The 26,224-nt window shown below is 38.7% G+C and overlaps 1 protein-coding gene across 3 annotated transcripts in view; it reads left to right on the top strand.

Annotated features, from left to right (window-relative positions):
* The window catches only part of MLIP (muscular LMNA interacting protein), a 183,825-nt gene extending 157,805 nt beyond the window's left edge, over nucleotides 1-26,020 (top strand). For 2 of the 3 annotated variants that reach the window (XM_075202513.1, XM_075202514.1), the window contains 2 exons: nucleotides 13,899-13,955; nucleotides 24,122-24,209. In XM_075202513.1, coding sequence (XP_075058614.1) covers nucleotides 13,899-13,925 — 27 coding nt within the window. In that variant the 3' untranslated portion in view covers nucleotides 13,926-13,955; nucleotides 24,122-24,209. Of the gene's footprint in view, nucleotides 1-13,898; nucleotides 13,956-24,121 lie in introns of all 3 variants that reach the window. The other variant, XM_075202512.1, reaches the window with a different exon arrangement.
* Nucleotides 26,021-26,224: the final 204 nt, after the last annotated feature.

A 26,224-nucleotide genomic window follows, 5' to 3' on the forward strand; every position in this document is an offset into this window, starting at 1 on the left:
CAGGCAAGAGGTTTGAGTATCCGAGTACCAAGGTAGAGGTCAGGGCAATCAGCAAACAATCAAAGTCCAATAAACAAGCCAAGGGTCATGCACAGGAAATAAATCCAAAGTTTCAGCAGAACGGGCAGGAGCAGGTCAGCTATCAGGAAATTAATGCTATAGCCAGCAGGGAGGCTAAGCCCTCCCTGCCTTATATACAGGAATGGACCAAGGGCAGTCTAGTTACGGAAATTGGCAACATTGTTGCTTTAAATTTCCTCTGCAAAGTTGCCGATTTCCAGCGACTTGCAGAAATCGATCCTTCATACATTTACCCTTCTTTGTTGAGTAAAGGGTTCTGAATAAAATAACCAATTAAAACAAATTACTACTCCCACTCATTCCTCAACTATTTAATCAGTTAAAGGGGGGCAACAATTTTCACTAAGATTGATCTCAGAGGGGCATACAACTTATTATGGATTCGCCAGGGGGATGAGTGGAAGACAGCATTCAGTATGCACACAGAGCATTATTAATACATTGTCATGCCCTTTGAACTAAGTAATGCCCCGCTTGTATTTCAAGAACTAATTAATGACGCCCTGAGAGCATTCCTGGGAAGATCCATGGAAGTCTATCTGGATGATATTCTAGTTAGTTGCCATTCTTTATCACAGCATCAATGTCACACATCAGTGCAGTTTTCAGAAATTAAGAGAAAAAAAACTGGAGAAGTGCAAATTTGAAGTATCTCAGGTAACCTTTCTGCTCAGATCAAGGATTTACCATAGATTCAGTAAAGTCCAGATCCAGTCCATGGATCCAAGTAAAGTACATGTAATTCAGAACTGGAAAGAACACACAAATCTGAAAGCCTTGCAGAGATTCCTGAGCATTGCTAATTTTTACTGAAGTTTTATTAAATCTTTTTCTGCTATAATTGCCCCTCTCACCGCTATGACCCTTAAAGGGGTAGATCCTTCCATTTGGTCCAATGAAGCGTCTGAATCCTTCCTGACTCTAAATGGAACCTTTTGTATGGCACCTCTGCTCAAACACCCTGATCTGGAACTGCCCTTTATCATTGAGGTGGATAGCTCTGAATTTGGAGCCAGGGCAATCCTTTATCAGGTCAATACATTGGATAAGAAACTGCATCCATGTGCATTTTTCTCACAAAAGTTCTATATGAATTGTGATGCAGGCAACAGAGAGTTGTTGGCCTTTGTGAGGAAACCCCCCTTGGCTGGGACGGTGATTACCCTTCGTGGGATTCAATTCACTCAGGCAGACCATAATATATGCAAAATAAGGCTTTAATATGATAGAATGAATTTATTAACATTCTGTTCTCCTTATTTTCCTGGCTGTCTAAACAGGGAGTAGAGTTAATGTCCCAATCTTCCCCCTTTCATCAGTGGTCTATCAGTGGACACTAAATTATTTAACTGTTAGACATACTGTCTTGATTATACAATGGAATGGCTTGACTGATTTTTTTGGCTGGATACATTTAACAAATGGTGACAATATTACATCAGGGAATGACACTTCATGTTTGCGTGAAACAGTAAGACATTTGACACATCTGTGATATATTTTGATACAATAACATTTATATTAATAAATATTAAGATGGTTTCTATTGCTATTTCAGCTAGTATAGTACTGTGGAGACACATTGCTTCATAATCTGGAAGTTCTAACCTATTTACCTCCTAGATTACCTGTTGAGCTAGATAAATGGCCTGCCAGCTAGCTATATTAACAGTCACTCAGACATTGTTCTGATTACTAACAGCCCAAATCTATGCCACACCTCATAACAATGGAGATTTGAGACAAAAGATAATTATCATAGCTAACTCACATTTTAGCTAACACAACTTTCCATCCTGTCATGCAATATGGCTTCTGCTGTCCTGTTATTTTCACACCATATGGCAACATTCTTTATACTTCTAATACATACAACATTGCAGATAATAGCAAGGGCAAAATGTTCCTAATAACAACAAATAATAATGCACAAAATGCACCAATGCTCTAATGTATATACTTAGACTGGGCCAAGAATTTTAAAGTATAATAAACTGTGAGACACGGGTGATGAATAAAACATCCTCAATCTAGTGGGACCCTGTTTCATCATAGCCATCAAGTGGACTTTTGAAGAATGGAGATATTTGCTAGAAGGGGCAAAATACACCATCACTGTGTATACTGATCACAAGATGTTACAAAATATAGAATCCGTGGAAAGACTTAAGCCAAAACAAGTCTGGTGGGCTCTGTTCTTTATCGGTTCAATTTCACTATTACATTCCGACCAGGGTCAACGAATTTTAAGGCAGATGCTCTCTCTAGATGTTTTTTACAGTAGCACTCAGAATGCAAACCTCCTAAGTCAATTATTCCACCCATTTCCCCATCATCCTCTGTAAATACAATCCAAAGGACAATGTAATCCATGAGATGTTCATTTTTAATTGAAATCTACAGGAAGTATTCTCAAATTGTAATGCACAGGAAGAATGAATTGACTGGGAATTTTATTAACCACTCAACCAATCATAAGCAGTTTCCTACATTAGCTATAATGTGATTGGCTGAGAGTGTTACAGTCCCTGGGACTCCCTGCTTGGATCTCACATTAATAGAGACAACTTGAATTTTTATTGATGTGTGGAAAATAATTAACAATGCTGTGGAACTTCATGCATGTTAATGGCCTATTTATTTGGAATGTAACGTAGAACCCCAATGAAATAAATGCGTCATTGAGATGGTTGCCTGCTGACTTGCAGAAACACACATATACATCTTTTAGGAGGCATATCTCCTGTACACACTTCGCAGTCTCTGTTTTCTTCTGTCGGTCTGGGTGTAATCACACAAACCCACCGCAAGTGACGATCTACGACCATATGTGTATTTCCCATTAGACCCATTTGATTTGTGTTATTCATATATGTGCTATCCAAGATATATGATATAACAGTAAATTATAATACTAAATGTCATCATATGAGATTGAATATCTGTACACCAAAATTGCGCATGAACATGTATAAATGGAAATGGAAATGGAAATTAAGAGTGATCTGAGTGGCGTTATTAAAACACTCTTAAAGTTTATACAAGCTAAGAACTACATAATCTTTGATGAGAGATTTTATTTGTAGATCAGGGGGACTACAATGGGGACATCTTGTAGCCCGACGTATGCAATTTTTTTCTTGATTGGTGGGAAAAAGAGAATGTGTTTAATAGAGAACAATGAGAAGTATACCAGCCACATAAATTCATTTTCATGAATTTACTGACATATTGAATAATAATTCATTGAATCTGAGACTAACTGCTGAGATTCTCGCCACTACAATTCATTATCTTGATTTGACGATCCAAAAAACCACTGAAGACTAATTAAGCACTGATGTGACCAACAACCTACTGCGACCAACAACCTACTGCATTAGTCAAGTGCACACTTCCCACTCATTATTAAGGTTATTCTGAAAGGAGGGCTTCTAATGGCAAAATTTAATTTCTCAGATGAACAGAATTTTACCATCTGAGGAATTAAAAATAAGATTAAAACAAAGGGGATATGGTAATAAAATAATCATATGGCAGCACATTCAGTCAATATTAGAGATACAGAATCATTAATCTATCCACTATCAAAAGAAACAACTAATGACTCTAAAGTGCGGATGATAGGAACTTTCTGTCCGGAATGGAAGTAAATTACCCACATTTTTCAAAAACACTGGAATATTCTCCTTTTGGATGATGATTTAAAAGACACACTGGAAAACAAGATCTTGATCACTTGGAGGAAATTTAGAAATCTAAAGGATCGCTTAGAACATAATCATTTTTCAAATGTAAAAAGCACTTCAAATAAACCTAAAAGGTGTGAAATTTCGCAGTATCAACAGTTTAATTCTGTTGTCAAAAATATACAGAGTTGAAATAAAAGATTAATATTAATTCAATATAAAAACAGGAGACTGAATATTTTAAAAGTATATACGTGTATTTAAAAATATACAGACACAGAAGCGAGGCTTAGCAGTTTATAACTGTTATTTTAATAGCACTTTATTGCATAGTCACTTTAATCCACTTGTATTGTTTTTAAATATTTTGCTATCCATGATAATTTAGTAATAGACCAAATGATCTTTTTAATGAATAACAATGAAAGTTTAAATTTTAATATAAAGTAATCACAGAGTGACCCAAAAAACACTTTTTCTTCTGTCTGGAAAAAAAATCAAAAGTTGCTGAGAAATATACAAATGAAAACTGTTCATGTCTCCCATCTTCATGTCATCTTGTCAAATAGTCAAATAAAAAATTCAGCTCATCCTATATCCACAAAGTGTTTGTTTGACAGTTTAATAATAACTCTGAAATAGTCACAACCAAGCTATATGTTCGTCTCCATCAAGCTGTTAAAACCTAAAGTGAATTGAAACTTACAAAGTATTCAGTAATTTAAAAAGATTTTATATATATATATATATATATATATATATATATATATATATATATATAATGACCTTGGAATAGTGTTTGCAGGCAGCTATATTAGTTTTGTAACCTACATCTTTTAAAACCCCATGGACAGTGTTTACATTTGGAAAATGCTTCCCAGAGAGACCTTCAGCTTTAGGGAAAAGCTGGTAAGGTCCCTGGGGTGTAAATGGAAAGAGAAGTGTGGGCTCCATTTACAAGGCCTAGTTCGGGTCTTCTGTTCTGCTGTCAGACTGATTAATGCTGTCACCTGTGAGCTGTGTTTAAAAGGCTGCTAGGCAGGGGATTCAGTCTCACATTACCTGGTGAAAGGGGCTGCAGATTCTCTGTAAGCCTGATTTCTGTTGTGAGAAACTGTACTAGAATTTCTTGGGCCTGATTAATTAAGGAAAGTACGGCAAAAAAATAGTTAGAGAAAGTTTTCTTCTGGACAAAACCCTGTTACAGGTGCAAATTAGTTTATTATTTTGCACATAAGATATATACCGTCTGTTTTTTCATGTAGCTAACAAATACTTGATAGCTTATGTGTACACTGAAATTTAAAGTTGATCACACACTAAGCTAAATTTGTTGTCAGAAGCCAATTAACTTGCTATTGTATTTTTAGACCAAAAGAAGACTTGAGCACCCAGAGGATACTTAATGAAAACATTGAATAAATCCTGCCCATGGACCCAGCACTGTTAGACAGCAATACTACCCACTGTGTCATTGTGCTGGTTTAGTATCTACTGATATACAACTTGGTGGGATTCTAGTAAATTGGGGATGCAAATGAGGCACTGTGAACTCACATGCACAAGCATTCACTAAGGGGTCCCCTATTCCTCTCATGTGAGCTTGCCGTCATTGTTATCCAATGCAGACATTTTTACATTAGGACTTTTGCTTATTTTGATCCTATCACATCTACTAATTTACTTCTGTGGTGCATGTGCAGTTAAGCTCAAGTTGGGGCCCTTACCCAAATTTTGCTATGAAGCCCTGTGATACACTGTTCCACTCTAATTGCACTAAATACAAAATCTCAACATTTTTTTGTTGTCTTAAATAAATTTAACTGTTTAAAAAAAAAAATCTTACTATAATCTGATGCTTCATTTAATACAACATGTAAATATGTGTCAAGCACCGGACCCAGTGACCACTTGGTCGGGGTCTGGCGCTCCTACCTATCCGTTTGCTGCTGCCCCCTCCCCTGTACAAGTGCTGCGACACTCCAGGCCGGTCGCTGTATTTTTGAATCATGTGTTTTTTTATTGGAAGAGTTTTATAAAACAAACAAAAAAAACAAAAAACAACTGATATATGTTATACTAAAATGCATTTGCTAATCTAATCATTGAAATTATATATTAGTGATCCAGGTTAAAAATATAGTAACATTTAAATATTTAAATATTTAACTATAGGATATAAACAATTACTAATGAAAGGGCTGACATAATAGCAATTGTTCCAATACAGAGATTTGAAACATATATAGCTGTGTCAGTGCATAAACTAACAAAGCAACTAAAACAGAATTTCTGTACATTTAATAACGTAGCTCAGGACAGCAGATAAACAGGTGGATGTGCAGGACAATGCTAACCAGGGACCCACTAAGAGAAGCCTGTGGATCCTGTGGATATACTAGTCAGGAGGTACACAAACTTCCTCATTTCCAGAATGTATTCTATACTTGGAGTTGTACCAGCGAACCTATATCTGATAATACTTATGACTGGTATTTCTAACCTTGTACATGTAGTGTTCATGTCCCAATAACATCATTTACGAGTTTGACTTGCTGCTGATTACCCTCAGCAACAAGCCATGTACGGGCTATTATGACTTTTGCCAGGAGACACCAAACAGGCAGATCAGAGATGTAAGGGGGGGCCTGGTGCAGTGTCACAAATACATTTCCACACATCTGCCCAAAAACGGCCGGGCGCCATCCTGCCAGCAGTTCTGTGCATGCGTGGACCTGGCAATTTTGAACCTTCCTTCATTCATCCTATTGGCTAATTGCCTTACTTACTCTATCAATTTAAAGCACCTGCTGCATTGCTTAGGTGCCAGATCTTCAGGTCTCCCTACCTGTTTGGATGTACCTTCCACTGGCTCCTGTACTCTGCCTCAGACTTCCTGTCTACCTGGATCCCAGTGTTCTCCTACAAACAATCATGCCTCCTACTGATTCTGCACCAGGGCTTCCCAGCTCACCAGGGCCTCTGCGCTACACCTCTCTGCAGACCATCGCACTTCTGTGTGTTCCAGATTCTCCATTACAGTCTACTCGGATCTCAGCATTCTCCTGCAGACTGTCGTGTCTCCTACTAATCCTGCACCAGGGCTTCCCAGCTCTCCAGGACCATAGCGCTACACTTCTCTGCAGACCTTTACACCTCTGTGGGCTTGTGATTCATCCTACTAACTTACCTGTATATTAAGAGTACCTCCTTCTTTCTAATAACTACTCCTGTCAGCAGACTCACCGCCTTCAGACCGTAGCTATTGGGTTCTCCACCTGGTCTTAAGGGCCGCAACCTGTGGTCAGGGAGCTGCTAAGTCCATAATCCCTTGCGGGGATCCCTGGTGAAAACTTACCTTTTCGTTACACTCCGCACCTCTTTGTCGGTAGTGTCAAGCCAAGCAGACCCCGAGCTCCCTCCGCACTCCTAGAGTGTTACAATATGTTTTAAAGTAGTGTTGGCATTTTTCTAATATTGTAAATTTGACATATGTAATGTAACATACATGCTTTACTAGCTTTAAATGTTAGTAATATACATAAAAAATTAAAACATACGTTTGTTTACATTCAACTTACATATTTTAGGCAGTTTTTCTTTTTAATGTAGGTTACAGTTTCTGGTAAATATTTAACAGGATTATAGTAAGCCATAAATATAGCGAGGTCATATGAAGGAAATATTTATAGATCAAAGGCAATGCTCTCAGCAGTGTTGCAAATGGTTGTACCAATTAATGATTACAGCATCTGTGTATGACTCAAGGAATGCAGAAAATGTCAATAACTTTTACAAATGTTTTGCAAAAGTATAAATTGTGCACATCTTCTTGTTCTTCCATTGTATGAATGTTATTAATGCATTCATACAAATATTCATTGTTTACAAACTGCAAAAGGTCATACTATCAAGCAATATTTTATTATTATAGCAGTGCAATAGTATTAGTGAAACATCATAGCAGTATTTAGAAACATTTTACTTTTTTTAATCTGATGGATCAATGATTTAGATGTGAGCCAGCTGCGGTCTTGCATCAAAGTTTACATAATAGGGAAGGATTAGTTGAGAAGATATTAGTGATTTTTTCTGAGAGTTGTTCTGCTTATTTAAAGTCTTGATTGAGAATTTAGGTGTTTAGAAAAGGGATCCTGGAAATACCTAGAGACAATAAGGCTTCTGGTTGGTATGATGGTAGCTGTAGTCTTTTAATTGCTAATATTTATAGTATCCCACAGAGCTTTTCATTTATTTTTAGAAATCTTTTTGAACTTTTAGAAAAATGGAAAAAGTTAGATTAGATGATATTTGCATCCAAAAGCAGGTATTCACAAATCAAGTAATTAAGTGGATGGATGTGCAACTGCCTCTCTCCAAACATCGTCTTATGTAGTTTGTAACAACAAACCTGAGAAAGTTAAGCAACTGATCCTTGAAGCTATGCAGAATTTACATTGTGCTCTCCTTTGCAAATTTAATTACTACTTCCTCTGATAATGATTAAGTCACAGCCACATCATGGTAAGGCTTCCTGGAGACTTCCATCTTGGATTTGAAACCTTTATTTTAGACAAAGCCCATTTAAACAACATAAGCATGAATGGGGTACCTGTCACTTGGAGAACTTGCGTAAAGTACTAAATTTATATTGACTGTCAACAAAGTGCAACCAAAGGTCTTTTCCTTATTGTAGGCATTGGACACGATAAGACAGATGTGTGAATTGGCAATGTGCTTTTTATTGTATAGAAGAAAATGCTGACTAAACTGTTTGACAGGACTACACCCAGCCAAACCACTAATATAATCTATTAAATTTCTATGGTAAAGCATTTTTGAGTAACTTGTCCCTGATTTCACCAGTTATTGTACATTAGAGAAATAATGTATCCATTTTATGAACATGTTCATGGTCTTTTTTATCTATAATTTTCCTCTTTACTTCATGTTACTGTTGTTATTTCATTATTTAATATCAATATTTCCTCTATATGTATGGAGAAGTTTTCTACATACTTCTCTTTCAGAATTGTTATCTTTTGCTTTCAGGTACATACCAAAGCATGTATAAAATATAGGCAATAAAACCCTCCGTTATGCCCAGGACACCAGAAAACAGTGGGATGGCTTCCAAGTGAAGTACTAGAAGTAACTATAAATATATGAAGGCATTAAATGGGTTTAAGAACCTATGATTAAGTTTTTTTTTTTTTTTTTTAAAAATATTTGAATTGTCAAAATCACTCCCTATGTATTCCATCCTCATGAGAATTTATTATTGTGACTCCTAAAATGAACATACATAACAAATTGCCACTTAAATATAGAGGTAATTAAATCACTCAATTTAAGTGAGACTGGGACATTGTGTTCTGGCACACTGATATTCTCGTAGTCTGTTTTATGAACACAGCATAGGTTATTTAATAGTCACTCTTTCTGACAGATTATGGCCTCGATTCTTGAGACTACTCTCACTTCAGAACTGCTGCTGGGTCCCCTATAGCACTTTTGTCCGGAGGCTCTCGCTCAGATTGTAACTGGATCTATATCTAGTGGGCCTGTCTGAATTGTTTTTCTTTTTTTTTTAATTTCTATTATTATTTTAGAAACAAACATTTACCATTTAATTATATAAGTATTCATTGTAACAAATATTAACCTACATACTTAAAAAGGTTTTAAATTATATAACTGATAAGAATATATTTAAAGTAATTTAAAGTTTAATTTCAATCTGACAAATAAAATGGCAACATTCATATTTCTCAAATGTGAGCCAGCTATGTAATTCAATCACAGTTGCATGGTATAATGCAAAATGTACATCTTTGCATTAGGCCAATCTCTTCTTCCCCATACACCCTGGTGCCCACTAAAAGGAAAAGAATATGCCAACACATTAAATAAAATACAAGTATAAATATAACATTTTGTTTACATTTATATTATGTTTAAATAAGAAATAACGGTGGTGTAGCCAGGCCCGGCGCTCCCATTAGACAAGGTTAGGCACTTGCCTAGGGTGCCGGGCTCTGGAGGGCGCCTGGAGGGCGCCACAGAATTCTAAATTACTTTAAAACTGTGCGGCGACCGCTGACCATACCTGTCACGGCCGCTGCACAGCATTCAGATGCACGGGGAGTGGGGAAGAGGCTATTTTGTCACCACCGCCGCCTCTCTGCTCCTTCTCCTCCCCTCCACTTACTAGTGTCAGTGAGTGGAGGGGAGGAGACGGAGCAGAGAGGCGGCGGTGGTGAGACAAGGTAAGGAGAGGAGGGAGGAGGGCGGCGATTTTTGCGGGGCGGGGGGGGCGCCGCTTTTTAAAAAAACCCTAGCACCGGCCCTGGGTGTAGCAACATAGGCAGCAGCGGTAATAACCATTACTAAACCTGGGTCCTGGTCCAATATGCTTTTGGGGCTCAGGGTACACCTAAGAAGGATAAGGGGTGGCCATGAGAGGATTGACAATACAGATTTCTTAATACGCTTTGAAACTAAAGCATCAAGGATAAGAAATCTGTGGATGAAATAGATGTTTGTGTGTATGGTGGGATTAGTGATTGGAGGTGTGATGGAGCATGGATCAGGAGTAGTAGGGAGTTCCTTGGGAGAGTAGCAGCACTAGAGGAAATCTTAGATGTAGTTATGCAAGATGAAATAATGTGCAGGTCAGAAGTAGATCTAAGAGGTCTAGAGGATAGTATATGGGGATGAGTTCAGAAACCTAAAAGTGAGAGGTCTTGTTGAGGGTTTTGTAGGTGAGGATGAGAAGTTTAAAGGGGATGATGGAGGGGATAGGGAGCCAGTGTAGAGTGCCTGGTTAGGCGCATGCGAAACTGCAAGAGAGGAAGATTAGTCATACAGTGGCATTTAGGATAGATTACTGCCAATTAGGAGGAGGCTGCCAGTAGTTGAGGCCAAGTGAACAAGGGTTTAGGGCAGGCGCGGGCTGATGGACGTCAGCCCGGGGGCACACGCCGCACAGGCGGCCGCATCACATGACACGTGATGCAGGCGCGTCATCAATGACGCGGCCGCATCACATTGATATTACTTCCGGGGAGCGGGCGGCCCTAACAGCCGTGATTCTGAGCGGCCCGGGGGGCCAATGCCCACCTGCCCTCCGGCCCAGCCCGCCCCTGGTTTAGGGTGTGTCCAGAGTGAGAAATGAATGTGTAAATGTCACAAAGGTGGATGTAATAGGACTATGAGAGAAATTTGATTTGAGGAGTGACTCAGAGTGGGGAACAGGATGACACCGAGATAGCAGAAGTGGGAACAGGAGAAAGTGTAGTGTCACTAATGGTGAGGGAGATGTGGGTATGTGAGTTAGTGAATCTGTGACTCTGAAACAGGGTAGATGATGAGATCCATTTTCAACATATTGAGCTGTAGGTTTTGCTGTGACATCTATGTGAAGATGGCAGAGAGACAGCAGAATATGTGGGATAGTAAAAAAGTGAAGAGATGAGAAAATGTTGGTTAGCGTGTCATCTGAATAGAGATGGTACTGGATAAGCCAAACTAGATGAGAGAGAGTACACAAAGAAAAGGAGATGACCAGAAAAGAAGCATTGAGAGGCCTCATCTGGTAAAGGGAGTGGAGGAGATGTTGAGCCTGAGTTAAGTGCAATAAATGAGCATTTGAAGAGGTAGGAAGTGAACATGGAGCGAAGTGAACCAGAAAAAAAAGGCAGATGGCATGAAGTGTATACAGAAGTAGACTGTGATTGATTGTGTCAAAATTGACAGAAAATTCTGTGAAGAGGAATACAGAATCATGACTCTTTGACTGCGTAGATAATTTCTCCCTTTAGAAAAACAGTGTCATTAAAGTGTAGAGAGTCCAATTGCAGAGATTTAAAGAGGGAGGGAGGTGAGGACATGAGCTAGTCAGACACACAGGCCACTTAAGTAGTTTGGAAGCAAAGAGAAAGTAAGTGATAGGGTGGTAGTTCTAAAGCAATTCTGGGTCAGCAGAAGGTTTATTAAAGCTGCATTAACACTTCGGAAAATACATTGACATGGAGGCCCCTCTCCCCAACTGAAGCCCTAAGATCTGCTCCATTCCAATGTTTTTCCTGGGATCCTTCATTTCTCTAACATCCTCAGCCAAAATACAGAGGGGATGTGAGTGAGTGAACTAATCAAAAGCTGCAATCAAGAGATCATGACTTATAATTGATACTTCTGCTCACTTACCTCCACAGTTGGCCATATTACTTTGGCTAACAAAAGATTTTTGGGTTCTGCATTACAGAACCAGCAGAGCTCCAGGAAATACATCTGCATGTAGCAGCCCCTGTGTCTCTGAATAGATGGAAGGGCCAGTTTAGGAAATTATTTTTATATGTAGTAGTGTAGCTTTAAGGATTGGCGAGATGAGTGCATGCTTGAAGGAGAAATGGCGTGGAGAGAGACAGGTTGAAGAGGTGAGCTAGAAGCGGGCAGGCATTTGGAGAAAGAGAGTGGAGACCTTGGAGGTGTAGGAGGAAGAGAGAAGTGCCTTGATATTGTCAGCCATTACTAGAAAAAATTAGATGAGGGTAGGTTGGGGAGTGGAGGGCATATTATGTTGTTGAATTAGGTGATAAAGTCATAGGCGATGATGGAGATGAGAGTGGGCAAAATAGTAAATTGAAGGTGGCAAAGAGATATCAGGGATTGGACAAGTAGGAGGAAATTAGAACCTTGAAATAGATTTGTTTGTTAAAATATAATGCATGTTGCATTGTGAAAAAACAAATTTGTAGTGGAGGAAGTCAGGGTTGGTGCAAGATTTCGTTGAGTGGTGATCAACAATATGAGAGGGCTTTTGTAGGTATCAGGTCGGTTTAGAATGCCATGGCTGTATTGAGGAGTGCTGGAGACCATGTGTAGTGAAAGTACCAGTTATTTCAAGTGCTGAAAGTAATTTATTGATGTATTAAGATGATGGACACTTCAGGTTAGAACGAACAGGAAAAAGTAGTAATGAGAAAGAGAAGAAGATCAAGAGAAAGGAAGAAGAAAAGATTGTCCAAAGTGTTTAGGTGTCATTTAGTGCACATAGCTTTAGGAGCTAAGGGTGCTTAGTGCAAGGTGAGGTAGAAGGAAAGGAGGTTGTGGTTGAAGAGCGGGAAGTCCAAGTTGGAGAAACTAGATATTAGGCAAAGTTTGGAAAGATTGGGATCATGGTAATTTTCATCATGAGTTTGAGATATGAAGTTAGCTAGGAATAAATAATTGAAAAAATTAACAAGCATAGGTTTGTGTTGGCAAATTTGGAGGGGGAAGTTATTTGATATAAGTTATGTGTACCAAGCAACAAAGTTGTGGAGAAATTGGGAGGTCAGATCGTGTTACATGTTAAATGATAGCGACGATGAGCTGAAGTGGAGATAAACAATGGATGGTATGGGTTATTATAACTTTGTGTATCACTTTTTACACAGCATTTGATGTCTGCTGCTGTCAATTTCTTACCAGGACAGACCATATTAACCTGTGTTATCAATGTAACACTCATGATTTTTACACTGTAAATACTATTGTACAGTGTCTGCACATAATTAACTTTTATTAAAAAAATTAATGATTTTGAACAGTTTTTCATTTGAAAATATGTCTATTCTATCACAGCAGATATCCACATAAATGTATGCCTGTGAATCATTGAATGTGTGGGTTTTACTATTTGGTCAGAAACAGTATTTTTTTTTTTATATATTTCTATTTCTATTGCTTTTCTGTTTGTAAATGCACACAGATTAAAGTGAAAGTATTTTCATTAGCCACTAGCTTAGTTTAAATGTTTACTCCCCCTAAACAGTGATATATCCAATCACTGTTTTAGCAGCAATCAGGGCTTGTGAAAATCTGAGATGGTACTAGCAGGTTGGGGGGAGGGTGTTCTGCGTCTTAGCATGTGGCATAACATTATCTAGCTCTGGCTTGTTGGACATAGACCAAGACACAAAAACACTTCCCCTTTATTTCTACTGGTCTGATTGCTGTTAAAGCAGTAATAGGCATATGGTTAGGGGAATTTAAAAAGAAAAAAGACTGATATGTGCAAGAGATGTTTTACAAAACAAATTCATTGATGTTAAAATCATATACTTTGTCCAATTTTTCCCCCAGCAAAAGCAAACAAGATACCGTATGTGATATATAAAAGGAAACTACTGTACTTGGAAGGTATGTGTGATTTGCTTTATTTCTGAAATAAGTTTTATTGAGATTTAAGAACATAAACAGGTTATACAAACATTTTCAACAATTTTTGAATTGATTGGTAAATGATAAAGAAAATATAACCTCATGGCATCAAGCCAAGAAAGAATAAATGTATCAAAAAGAACAAACATGTCCAACCACATTTGATAGCTATTTGTCACGAACACGCTCCCAGCTGTCGTGCTTTTTGGGTGTTCGCTGTATGAGGTCACACACGATTTCAGCCCGCAGTCTCTCTCTACCTATCACACAGGTTATAGACCTACGGAATCGCCCCCAAACACAGCGCTCTCACACCCCCAGACCTTTCAGGTTTTGTACCACCTATTGAGTACTTGCAATAGGATCCCAATATACTTTGCCACCCTGGCACTCAGGCTTCTATCTATTTACAGACTAGCAAGACCCACACCAGCATGCACAGGGTTAACTCTTCACACCTACAGACTGTTACACAAATGTAAATACAAGCACACACAGCTTGTTAATCAAATGTATCAACAAATCACACACTGGCATTCCAAGGGTTAACTTGATCGAGCAATCTGCCTCTTCTAAACAGGCTAATGGATTTGTTAGAGTATCAAGGACGCAACTTATTAAAATATAGATCTAATATACAAAAATACAGGGCATTCAGATATAAAGGAAAATAATGAATAAACAATTAATAAACTGGCATAACAAGCAAAAGCAGTTTCAAATAAAAAGGGGTTACATTCAGATTTGCACTTACATGAATTGCATTCTGGCCAAGGGAAATTTGGCTTGGAAGAAGATGGACAGCTTATCAATGTGAATTGATTTCCCAAAAAGTCTGACAATTTGTTCCTTCAGAACACAGGTTTTTAAGCAACATGAGATGGGATGGTCTTCACAGGGACAGCGTTTAATGCTAATCGGGGGTTCTGGCCTGGGACACTTTTTCAATCACCATTTACATGTTGCCTGATTTACTAACCAATTCTACTATGTGATATATTTTTTCTGTAGAGCGTTACATCGATCCAATTTTATCATTAATAAATCCCCTATGACTTTGTCCATCTTTTGATATCAAACACGCCTAAATAAAGTGCAGTTGCAGAGCTTACACTCCTTTCCCTTATGTCTCTGTGGGGCAGAATTCTTAATTCAACATATGAGCTGCCCTAATCATGCTATTGAGGAATATGTGGTTGATCACTACTTTTATTGATTTTAAGGGGCATATTTTAAAACTGAATTCTTTTGGTCTATATTATGTATAGCCTATGTCAGCACATGGCCTCTTTGAGCCAGACCACATGCTGAGCGGTACCTAAAAGTCTATTCAAGTGTCACAAACTAACAGTAAGAGATCCTTGAAGCTGCTAAAGGTAGAATGCTTATCTTCTCACACTGGGATGTGCAAAGCCATCAAACACATTTACATCAGACTCTCGCTCTTTAAATTTTATACTTTAAACTGAACTTATCAATGGAATCGTTTGATCTAACATATTTACACTGCAGTTATGATTTTATCCTTTATAAATAACTGCACACTCTCTATGTTCATAACACTATTGATAACCTAGTGCATAAAACAAAAAGACAAACACAAAGGTGGGGAAGGGGTAAAGACATAAGGGAAGGGTGGGAGGGTAGCATAATGAGAGCCCTCATAACAACATATCCATTCTGTCCACAGCTAATTAATTAAGACATATCTTGAATCAAGACATATCTTAAGATATATCCCAAGGTATGCCTTAAACCAATGAAATACATTTAAAATCTATATAAAACAAGTATAAAGAATAGCTTAATTTGCTTTATTTTTACCATGAAATATAATGACACAAATATTGGTGCATTATCAGCTAATGTCATCCTATGCAATGTGGTAGGATTGATTCCAAATGCTTTTCTAAATTGTATTTTATGTATCATTACTGGCAGTGCCACGCCGGCACTGTGACAAAGGAGCACTTTGCTACATGTGATAGCGAAATTATATATATACCCAACCATGGCCTAATCTGTGTGGAGTTTGTATGTTCTCCCTGTGTTTGCGTGGGTTTCCTCCGGGTGCTCCGGTTTCCTCCCACATTCCAAAAACATACTTGTAGGTTAATTGGCTGCTATCAAAATTGACCCTAGTCTCTCCCTCGCTGTCTGTCTGTCTCTGTGTGAGTGTGCGTCTATATTAGGGAATTTAGACTGTAAGCTCCAATGGGGCAGGGACTGATGTGAATGAGTTCTCTGTACAGCGCTGCGGAATTAGTGGCGCTATATAAATAAATGATGATGATGATGATATATATATATATATATATATATATATATATATATATATATTAGGGATGTGCACCGGCGACTTTTGGTGTCTCGTATTTTGTGTTTTGGATTCGGATTTGTTTCGCAAAACACCTGCCGAAAGGTTTTGGTTCGGATTTAAGGTTTTGGATTCGGATTTTTTTGGAAAAAAGCATAAAAAGTTCAAAAATCACGTTTTTGGGCTTATTTTCACTCCTACGCTATTATTAACCTCAATAACATTCAATAACAATCATTTCCACTAATTTACAGTGTATTCTGAACACCTCACAATATTGTTATTAGTCCAAAATGTTGCAACAAGGTATCTTTCTGGACTGCGTAGTGGAGTGGTCCCCACAATATAATAAGAAAACCATCAACTGGTCTGATTCGCACCAAAAAATGTACCTGGACTGCATAGAGGAGTGGGTCACCACAATATAATTTAAAAACCCTGAACTTGTATGAATCGCACAAAATAATGTACCTGGACTGCGTAGAGGAGTGGTCACCACAATATAATAAGAAAACCATCAACTGGTCTGAATCCCACCGAATAATGTACCTGGACTGCGTAGAGGAGTGGTTACCACAATATAATTAATAAAAAAACCTCCACGGCTCTGAATTCCCAAAAAAATAATTCTGGACTAGGTAGTGGGGTGGCCACGGTACCCAATTTGATACCGGGGCCACAATATAATTAATACACCCTCAACTGGTCAGAATTCCACCAAACAAGTATCTACACTGCGTAGTGGGGTGGCCCCGGTACCCAATTTGATACCGGGGCCACAATATAATTAATACACCCTCAACTGGTCAGAATTCCACCAAACAAGTATCTGGACTGCGTAGTGGGGTGGCTTTGGTACCCAATTTGATACCGGGGCCACAATATAATAAATACACCCTCAACTGGTCAGAATTCCACCAAACAAGTATCTGGACTGCGTAGTGGGGTGGCCCCGGGACTAAATTTGGTACCAGGGCCACAATACCTCCTCCAAGTTCCAAGTGTAGTGTTTATAACATATTAACACTACACTAATTCTAGCACGTCAATACCTCTTGTTTTAAATAATGACAGGGCATTTAACTTTTGATTTAATTTTTTGAATTTGTTGACATTTTCTTTTACTTTTTGAACATGGCAAACGACTGTTGAATGGTCACATAATGCGAAAAAAAGAGTTGCAAGATGGAATTGTCCTTGGGCCCTCCCACCCACCCTTATGTTGTTGAAATAGGACATGCACACTTTAACAAACCAATCATTTCAGCGACAGGGCCTACCAAACAACTGTGGCTGAAATTATTGGTTTGTTTGGGCCCCCACACCAAAAAAACAATTCATCTCTCCCTGTACAAACTAAACAGACTCTACTGAGGAAAGATGTCGTCCTCATCCTCAACCTCTGATTCCTCTCCCCCTACAGTGTGTACTTCCTCCTCCTCACACATTATCAATTCGTCCCCGCTGGACTCCACAACCACAGGTCCCTCTGTACTATCTGGAGGGCAGTGCTGTACTTCATTGAGGAATTGATTATTCATTTTTATAAACATCATTTTTTCAACGTTGTGAGGAAGCAACCTCCTTCGCCGCTCACTGACCAGGTTCCCCGCTGCACTAAAAACTCTTTCCGAGTACACACTGGAGGGGGGACAACTCAGGTAAAATAGAGCCAGTTTGTACAGGGGCTTCCAAACTGCCTTTTTTTCCTGCCAGTAACAATATGGACTGTCTGACATGTCTATTTGGATGGTGTCAGCAAAATAATCCTCCACCATTTTTTCAATTGTGACAGCATCCAATGCAGCGACAGTAGACATGTCTGCAATGGTTGGCAGGTCCTTCAGTCCGGACCAGATGTTATCAGCATCCCCGCCAGCGGCTCTTTTAGGAAAACTGAGCTTTTTCCTCGCAGCCATAGATGTGGAAGAAAATGAGGGTGGAGCTGTTGGCATGTCACGGTCCTCTTCAGAGGACACTCTCCTGACCAGCAGGTCTTTGCACCGCTGTAGACTTGTGTCCGCTGGAAACAGAGACACAACATACGCTTTAAACCGAGGATCGAGCACGGTGGCCAGAATGTATTCCTCTGACTTTAAAAGAGTGACCACCCTCGGATCCTGGCAAAGCGTATGAAGGGCTACATCCACAAGAGCTACATGCTTGGTATAATCGCAATGGTTTACCAGCTCCTCCCTCACTTTCTCCAGCTGCTTCTGCAACAGCCTGATCAGGGGAATGACCTGACTCAAGCTGGCAGTGTCGGAACTGACTTCTCGTGTGGCAAGTTCAAACGGCTGGAGAACCTTGCACAACACGGAAATCAGTCTCCACTGCGCTTGACTCAGGCGCATCCCCACTCCTTTGCCTATGTCGTAGGTGGCTGTGTAGGCCTGAATGGCCTTTTGCTGCTCCTCCATCCTCTGCAGCATATAGAGGGTGGAGTTCCAGCGCATCACAACCTCTTGTTTGAGGTGATGGCAGGGCAGGTTCATGCTTTTTTGATGTGCCTCAAGCATGCGGTAGGCACTGGCAGAATGCCGAAAGTGTCCAGCAATTTTGCGGGCCACCGCAAGCATCTCCTGCACACCCCTGTCACTTATGAGGTAATGCTGCACCACCAAATTAATGGTGTGGGCAAAACATGGGACGTGCTGGAAATTGCCCATATTTAATGCCCGCACAATGTTGCTGGCATTGTCTGACACCACAAATCCCCATGAGAGTCTAAGTGGGGTAAGCCACTGGGAGATAATTTCCCTCAGTTTCTCTAATATGTTGTCAGCGTTGTGCCTTTTATTAAAGCCTGTAATACACAATGTTGCCTGCCTTTGCACGAGCAGCCATTTTGTAGATGCTGCTACTGATGCAGCTGTTGCTGTTGCTGCGGAAGGGGATGCATCTACCCAGTGGGCTGTCACAGTCATATAGTCCTTCGTTTGCCCAGAACCACTTGTCCACATGTCCGTGGTTAAGTGGACAGTGGGTACAACCACATTTTTTAGAGCACTGAGGACACTTGATCGTACTTCTCTGTACATTTTTGGTATCGCCTGCCTAGTGAAGTGGAATCTCGACGGGATTTGGTACCGGGGACACAATACCTCCATCAACCCTCTAAATCCCACTCCACTGATGGCGGACACCGGGCGCACGTCTAACACCAACATTGCAGTTACAGCCGCAGTTATACGCTTTGCAATAGGGTGACTGCTATCGTATTTTGTGGTCATGGCAAACGACTGTTGGACGGTCAATTGTTTTGTGAAAGACTTAGCGGTCTTACGACTTTCCCTCTGGGAAAATGACCGACTAACAGCAGCAACAGCAGCAGTGGCAGTAGTAGGCGTACCGCTGCAGGATTCCTCGGATGAATCCCGTATTGAAGAGGACTCAGTCTGGCTGCTGACTTTGGCTGCAGGACTGAATCTGATGGAGATCGTGGAGGAAGTTGACGAGGAGGGTGTTGCTGGTGTGTATCCAACTGGACCATGGGATTTAGGTGTCCCTGTACCGATGAGGGTCCTAGCCCCAGTTCCTGAACTAACCACTGAACTATGAAGGTTATTCAGGTGACGTATAAGGGAGGATGTCCCTAGGTGGGCAAGATCCTTACCCCTGCTTATTTGAGCTTTACATAAGCTACATATGGCCATACATTGGTTGTCCGGATTTGGATAAAAATAACTCCAGACTGAAGAGGTGCAATTTTTGGTCTTCTGACCAGGCATGACGATGGGCTTTTTCATCCCATGGACATCAGCTGTTTCCCCCCCTGGTGCCTCATTTTCAATAACCACATCACCATCCTCATCATCAAGTTCCTTCACAGCGCCAGCTACATCATCAATAGCCTCCTCCCGAGCCACCTCTTCCCGTACAGTAATGGGAAGGTCAGGTTTGACAACCACCAACACCCTTGGACTCGCCTTGGGGATTTGTGATAATTTCTCTTTAGAAGGCAGAGTTGTTTGCTGTTTTGTTGCTGACAGCATAACTCTCTTCAATTTTTTGTAGAGGGTGGAGGAGGAGGAGGGCTAAGATCCTTGGGTGAAGCTGGACCACTAGTCATGAACATGGGCCAGGGCCTAAGCCGTTCCTTGCCACTACGTGTCGTAAATGGCATATTGCCAACTTTACGTTTCTCCTCAGATGATTTTAAGTTTCTCTTTTTGCTATTTTTTGAGAACTTGGGCTTTTTGGTTTGTACATGCCCTGTACTAGGAGATTGGGCATCGAGCTTGGAAGACAACATTGATGGCATTTCATCATCTATGTCATGACTAGTGGCAGCAGCTTCCGCATTAGGAGGAAGTGGGTCTTGATCTTTCCCTACTTTATCCTCCAAATTTTTGCTCTACATTATATGTAGCACAAGATACTGCAGAATGTGTGAACTTGGTAATATTGCAGTACCAATGGACTTATACTGCAGGATTGGTTTTGCAAATTTTGTTGTAATTAATTTATTTTTTAATTATTTTTTTGTATTTTTTTTTATAACTTTTTTTAAATTTTTTAAACACTTGGGAATATTGGGGAAATAACTATGCCCTTAGAGGCACAGAGCACAGGACACAACACCACTGGACTGAACAGGACACAGCACAGGACCCAGCAGCACCATTGAACTCAAAATTGACAGAGCACAGCACACAGCACCACTGGACTGATACTGCAGAATGTGTGAACTTTGTAATATTGCAGCAGTACCACTGGACTTTTACTGCTGAATGTGTGAACTTGGTAATATTGCAGTACCAATGGGCTTATACTGCAGGATTGGTTTTGCAAATTTTGTTGTAATTAAAAAAAGTTGTAATTATTTTTTTGTATTTTTTTTATAACTTTTTTTTAATTTTTTAAACACTTGGGAATATTGGGGAAATAACTATGCCCTTAGAAGCACAGAGCACAGGACACAGGACCACTGGACTGAACAGGACACAGCACAGGACCCAGCAGCCCCACTGAACTCAAAATTGACAGAGCACAGCACACAGCACCACTGGACTGATACTGCAGAACACAGCACAGCACAGCACAGAACTAAACAGCACAGCACGAGATCTACTAGGACAGAGGACCACCTAACACACCCTCCCTCTACCCTGATCAATGCCCGAGTGAAGATGGCGGTGACTAGCGGGGAATTTATAGGATCCGAGTATCGCGAGATCCGACAGCGGGATTATGACTCCGAGCCTCGGTTTCAAGTTTTCATTTGGCGCCAATACCCGGATCTGTCTCGGATCCGACTCGGATTCAGGAAATCCGAGTGCGCTCATCTCTAATATATATATATATATATATATATATATATATATATATTGTGAAAGGCTTACAAACAGATGGCTCCTCACACAGGTTTCTGCTGAACCCCAACTGGTCACTGGCCACTGTTTGGCAGCAGTCTCTCACACACAGATCAAACCCAGCTTTTTAAGCTTCCGGTCAGAATGTAACCCTCTCTGCACTTTTAGACTCTGGTTTCCCAGGGACCACCACTCTTTCCTCTAGTAGAAGGTGGCAAAGTGTCCCAATTGCCTCTATCTATCTATCTATCTATCTATCTATCTATCTATCTGCCCCCTTTGTCTCCTTTTCAAACAAACAATATGCTATAAGTTAAACATTTTCTTAGAAGCAATTCTAAAATTCTAAACTCTGTTAATTATCCATAGGACTAGTATAATTAGAAAAAACTTTCACCCCTGTTTGTTTTGTTTCAGGTTGATAATACACATTGCAATCCACTCTATAGACACAAACCTGTATACAAAAGAAAGAGTAACTGTCCTGAACCCCCCTAAAGTTCTGCACATTCACTGTAGATAAAAGGAGGCAAAACTCCCTTTCCAGCTTTTTCTGTATTTGGACAAGGCATCATACACACAGCAAAAAAAAATGCTGTTTCTGCTGGTAGTTTCTACACCAGGGGGTGTTTGTATATTTGCCTGTGGTGCACTAGTCCTGACTCTGCTAACAAAGGATCTAATGGAATAGACTAGGGATAACATATTGATAATCATATTGCCTCTTTCCTAATCAGCACCTCTGGTAGTCATGCTAAAATATTAATTTCTGGCTTTCTTTCAGTGCATTGTGAAGAGCAGCTGTATAAAGGAAAACTTGCCACTATGTGACGAAAACCTGTTTTATATAATTTCACATTATTAGATCCTTCCCCATGTTTAGCTTAACTACCTTTTTTGTTGTTGCAGAAACCCCTGGTCAGCTAGAATTGTTATTTCTTCCTTTAGAAGTTACTGGCAGTAGACAGACATTAGCATTCCTAAACCCACTGCAGCATTGTAGTCATTGGGCTGGAACCAATGCTATTACCAATCATGTTACAGGAAGCTTAGAAAGGAAAGTCCAGAAATATCTATTTATAAATATCTATTTATTCACTCAGTACTAGGTAACTTCACTCCAGGGATGTATTATAATTTGATGTCTCTATGATATATATTGATATCTATATGTATATGTAAGTATGTGAACTGCACATGTCGCTTCTTCACTAGGGGATTTTTAGAGTGTATGGAAAAATGTATGTATTGAATTAAATTGAGTGTATTGAGGGATTTTCTTAATTGTTTTCTATGGGAAGTAACTAAGTAATTTACCAGACTGCTATCATAAAATAAATAATACAGCAAGGGCAAGTAAGCACTCCAGAGTGGAAATTAACCACTCCTTTGTGCTGTTGGATCCTACAACTATACAGCAATAATTGCATTACCCTTCCTGCTATATTCAGTGACAGAGTGACTTTGAGATCACAAAGGTTTATGGTTTCAGCTACCACAAATTGCCTATTTCATTGTGATATGGAGGATATAGCCAGCGCAGCAGATCCCTAAAAAATAGGTACCACTGCACCCAAGAAATGTACATTAGCTATCTAGTCCTAACAATAGGTTACCATTATGTGAAACAAAAATAAATGACAATTTGTCAGTTACACTACTATATTTGTCCTTATATTATAGTTGTCACTAGTCTCCCACATTAGAGTGAGATTTTCCAGAGATTTTCCAGTCTCTGCAAAAAATAGGCAATACTTCTAAAAATGTACTTACCTGCCTGTATGGTGGGTCAGGACACATTGCAATGACACAAATGGTGTTGTCAAGCCCTGCCCACCCAATGAATACCGAGTGTGCTGAGGTATGATGATGTAATTAGCATATACCAATAACACTTGCCCCATGAACTCAATGACACGAATGATGTCATTAAGTCACACTCACCTCTTTTCACACCATGCCACTTCATTTCCTGAAAGTAAGTTATGAAGAGTAGGCAAGTATATCTTATGCAATTATTCAGAGTTGGTCCAACGTTTATTAAAAAATTAAAGCAGTACACTGTGTTTTAGCTCAAATGTTTGCGAAAACGCAAATATTTTGGATTTAAAAAACGCAATCTAAATTAACTATGATGATAACTTATATAATAATATATAGTTTTATAATTAAATGGTACATAAACCAATCACTGCGCCACTGTATGTAAAGCTTAGCCTTAGCTTGATTAATCCCTACTTGATTTTACTATGTATGTTATCTATGGTTTTGTCATTACAAAACAGATTATGATGTGTCCTAGCTACAATTTGTTCTCCTTATTTACAAGTTTCTACCGTAAAAGTAGGCAGGCTCCGCATCTTGGTCTAATTAGAGAATTTATACAAGACAAAGTCATGTTTAACATAATTCCATACCAAATCATACATATGACAGTTTGTTTAAAGTGCAGACCATACATATTTATGTTTCATTTACATGTTTATTTGAATATACAACTGAATGTCTTGCAGGATGAAAGCACAAGGGGGAAAAGAAAAGCCATCTGGACCTTGAGCATCCTTTTACATTGCCATCTCGTTTTCCCATCCTTATCCATGGATATGAAGCTTTATTACAAATTATACTTGATTGTAACATATGTTGTCAAATTTTTCTAGATATGTAATAGTATGGTAATATATTCGTATGCATATGTATGTATAGACAGTGTTCTGAAAATACTAATGTTGTAATTAAATATAGTACTTGCACAACTGCTTGAGCAATTAACAAGCACATTAATTGAAAAGCAATGCAATTTAGCATTAACGGGGACATAAAATAAAACAAATAGCTACATAATTGGTTTAAGATTTCCGGGTCAGCTATTCAAAATATAACAATATTGAAACATATACACTTCACAGTTGCACTACTATTAATTCAAATACATAGTGCTATGTCTGCGTATCAAAAAATACCCCAAAGCAGGGGTGCTCTTTCCATGTTGTAAAAACATATCTTTATTGATCACAAAAACATTAAAGCATAGACATTTTCCCATTGAGTTTTGGATATATAGGTCAGCAAGACATGGGCTTTTTAGCGTTAACATTGACAAAGGCCCAATGCTGAGCGAAATGTCTGTGTTTTGATGTTTTTGTGATCAATATATGACTAGCAAGTGAACATCTGTCTATTGAACCGTGGATAGTAAATAAATGACAGAATTGGCTTTAAAGTGGCAAACCTTTATTAATATTTGTTACAAATATTAAATCTATATTGTGTAGTATTCCATTAATGGATTTTTATATATACAACTGCAGTAGGTATTTGCAAAACTAAAATAAAATTCAGTCGCTAGAATGAATCTTTATTAAGTATTGTTATATAGCATGGCCATTTCACAAAAAGCACAATACCACAACTGAAATTGCTTCATTATCCATTAGCCCTACGATCTGATATTTTTCTGCTTGTCTCTCCCTTATAGAGAATTACTCTCTGCCTTAGAAATTATTTCCTCACAAGCACTTGAATTGGTTGGGTAACTTAGGTGAATTAGCCCACTACGTCCTTTATACATGCAGTGCAACTGATATGCGCGAAAACTAAAAACCACATATACAAGTCCACATACAAATGTAGCAAGGTTATATATGTATTACATGGCTGCAAACTAGTTTATGTTTTTAATAAATTAATTTAATGCTGACATTTTCTTTATTCTCTCTTCGTAACAGAGAATGACAAGGACTTATATTATGTTTGTTCATAAACACCTAAATTAGTTAGGCGAGAGGCGTTAGAAAAATCCTTTAACTCTTAATAATGCAGGATGGCATGTGTTGCATTCATTCATAGTAATATATTATTATTATTATTATTATTATTATTATTATCATCATCATTAACATATATTTATATAGCACTAACATACTCGGCAGTGCATTACAATTGGGAATAGCAGATAATTTAAATGTCATAAGAATTATTTGTAGAGCATGTTATTGACAATTGGGTATTAAAAATTAAGCATAGTTGGATGGAGATTTTCTTTAAGACTACTTGACATCCATTTTAAAACATTATATGTGATATTTGGAAATTTATTTAAAAAAGTTCTTTACGAACAAGGTTTAAACTGAACAATTGATTACAGATGTCTGCTTTTATTGCATCATTTGTTAATAATACATTAAGTTGCAACCTTAAGATGTGCAGATGGCAGAAACCTACACAATTTAGTAATCTGTTCTAGCTCCATATTTTGAGTGTCCCTATAATGATAGCTGGCAATGTTAAAATGTTGGGACAACAAATTGCTTCAATAGAGACATGTTAACATGGTTATATCACCCTGACATAACTTAATAAATATTTACTATCTAATACTTTGTACTGCTCTGTTATAGTTTACCATGTAATCAATCACATTTAATAAATAAAAACTGCAGTTAAATAAGTTGCTTGTTTTTAATATAAAACATTAAGAAGAGCATTAAATACCCATTCAACATATTTCTATCATATTTATAAACTAAAGTGTGATAATATGTTATAGTTGTGAAAGTAAACCCTTAATAACCAGGGGCCTGATTCATTAAAGATCTTAACTTGAGAAACTTCTT

Source organism: Mixophyes fleayi, chromosome 3 (genome assembly GCF_038048845.1).
Source record: "Mixophyes fleayi isolate aMixFle1 chromosome 3, aMixFle1.hap1, whole genome shotgun sequence".
NCBI classification, from domain to species: Eukaryota; Metazoa; Chordata; class Amphibia; order Anura; family Limnodynastidae; genus Mixophyes; species Mixophyes fleayi.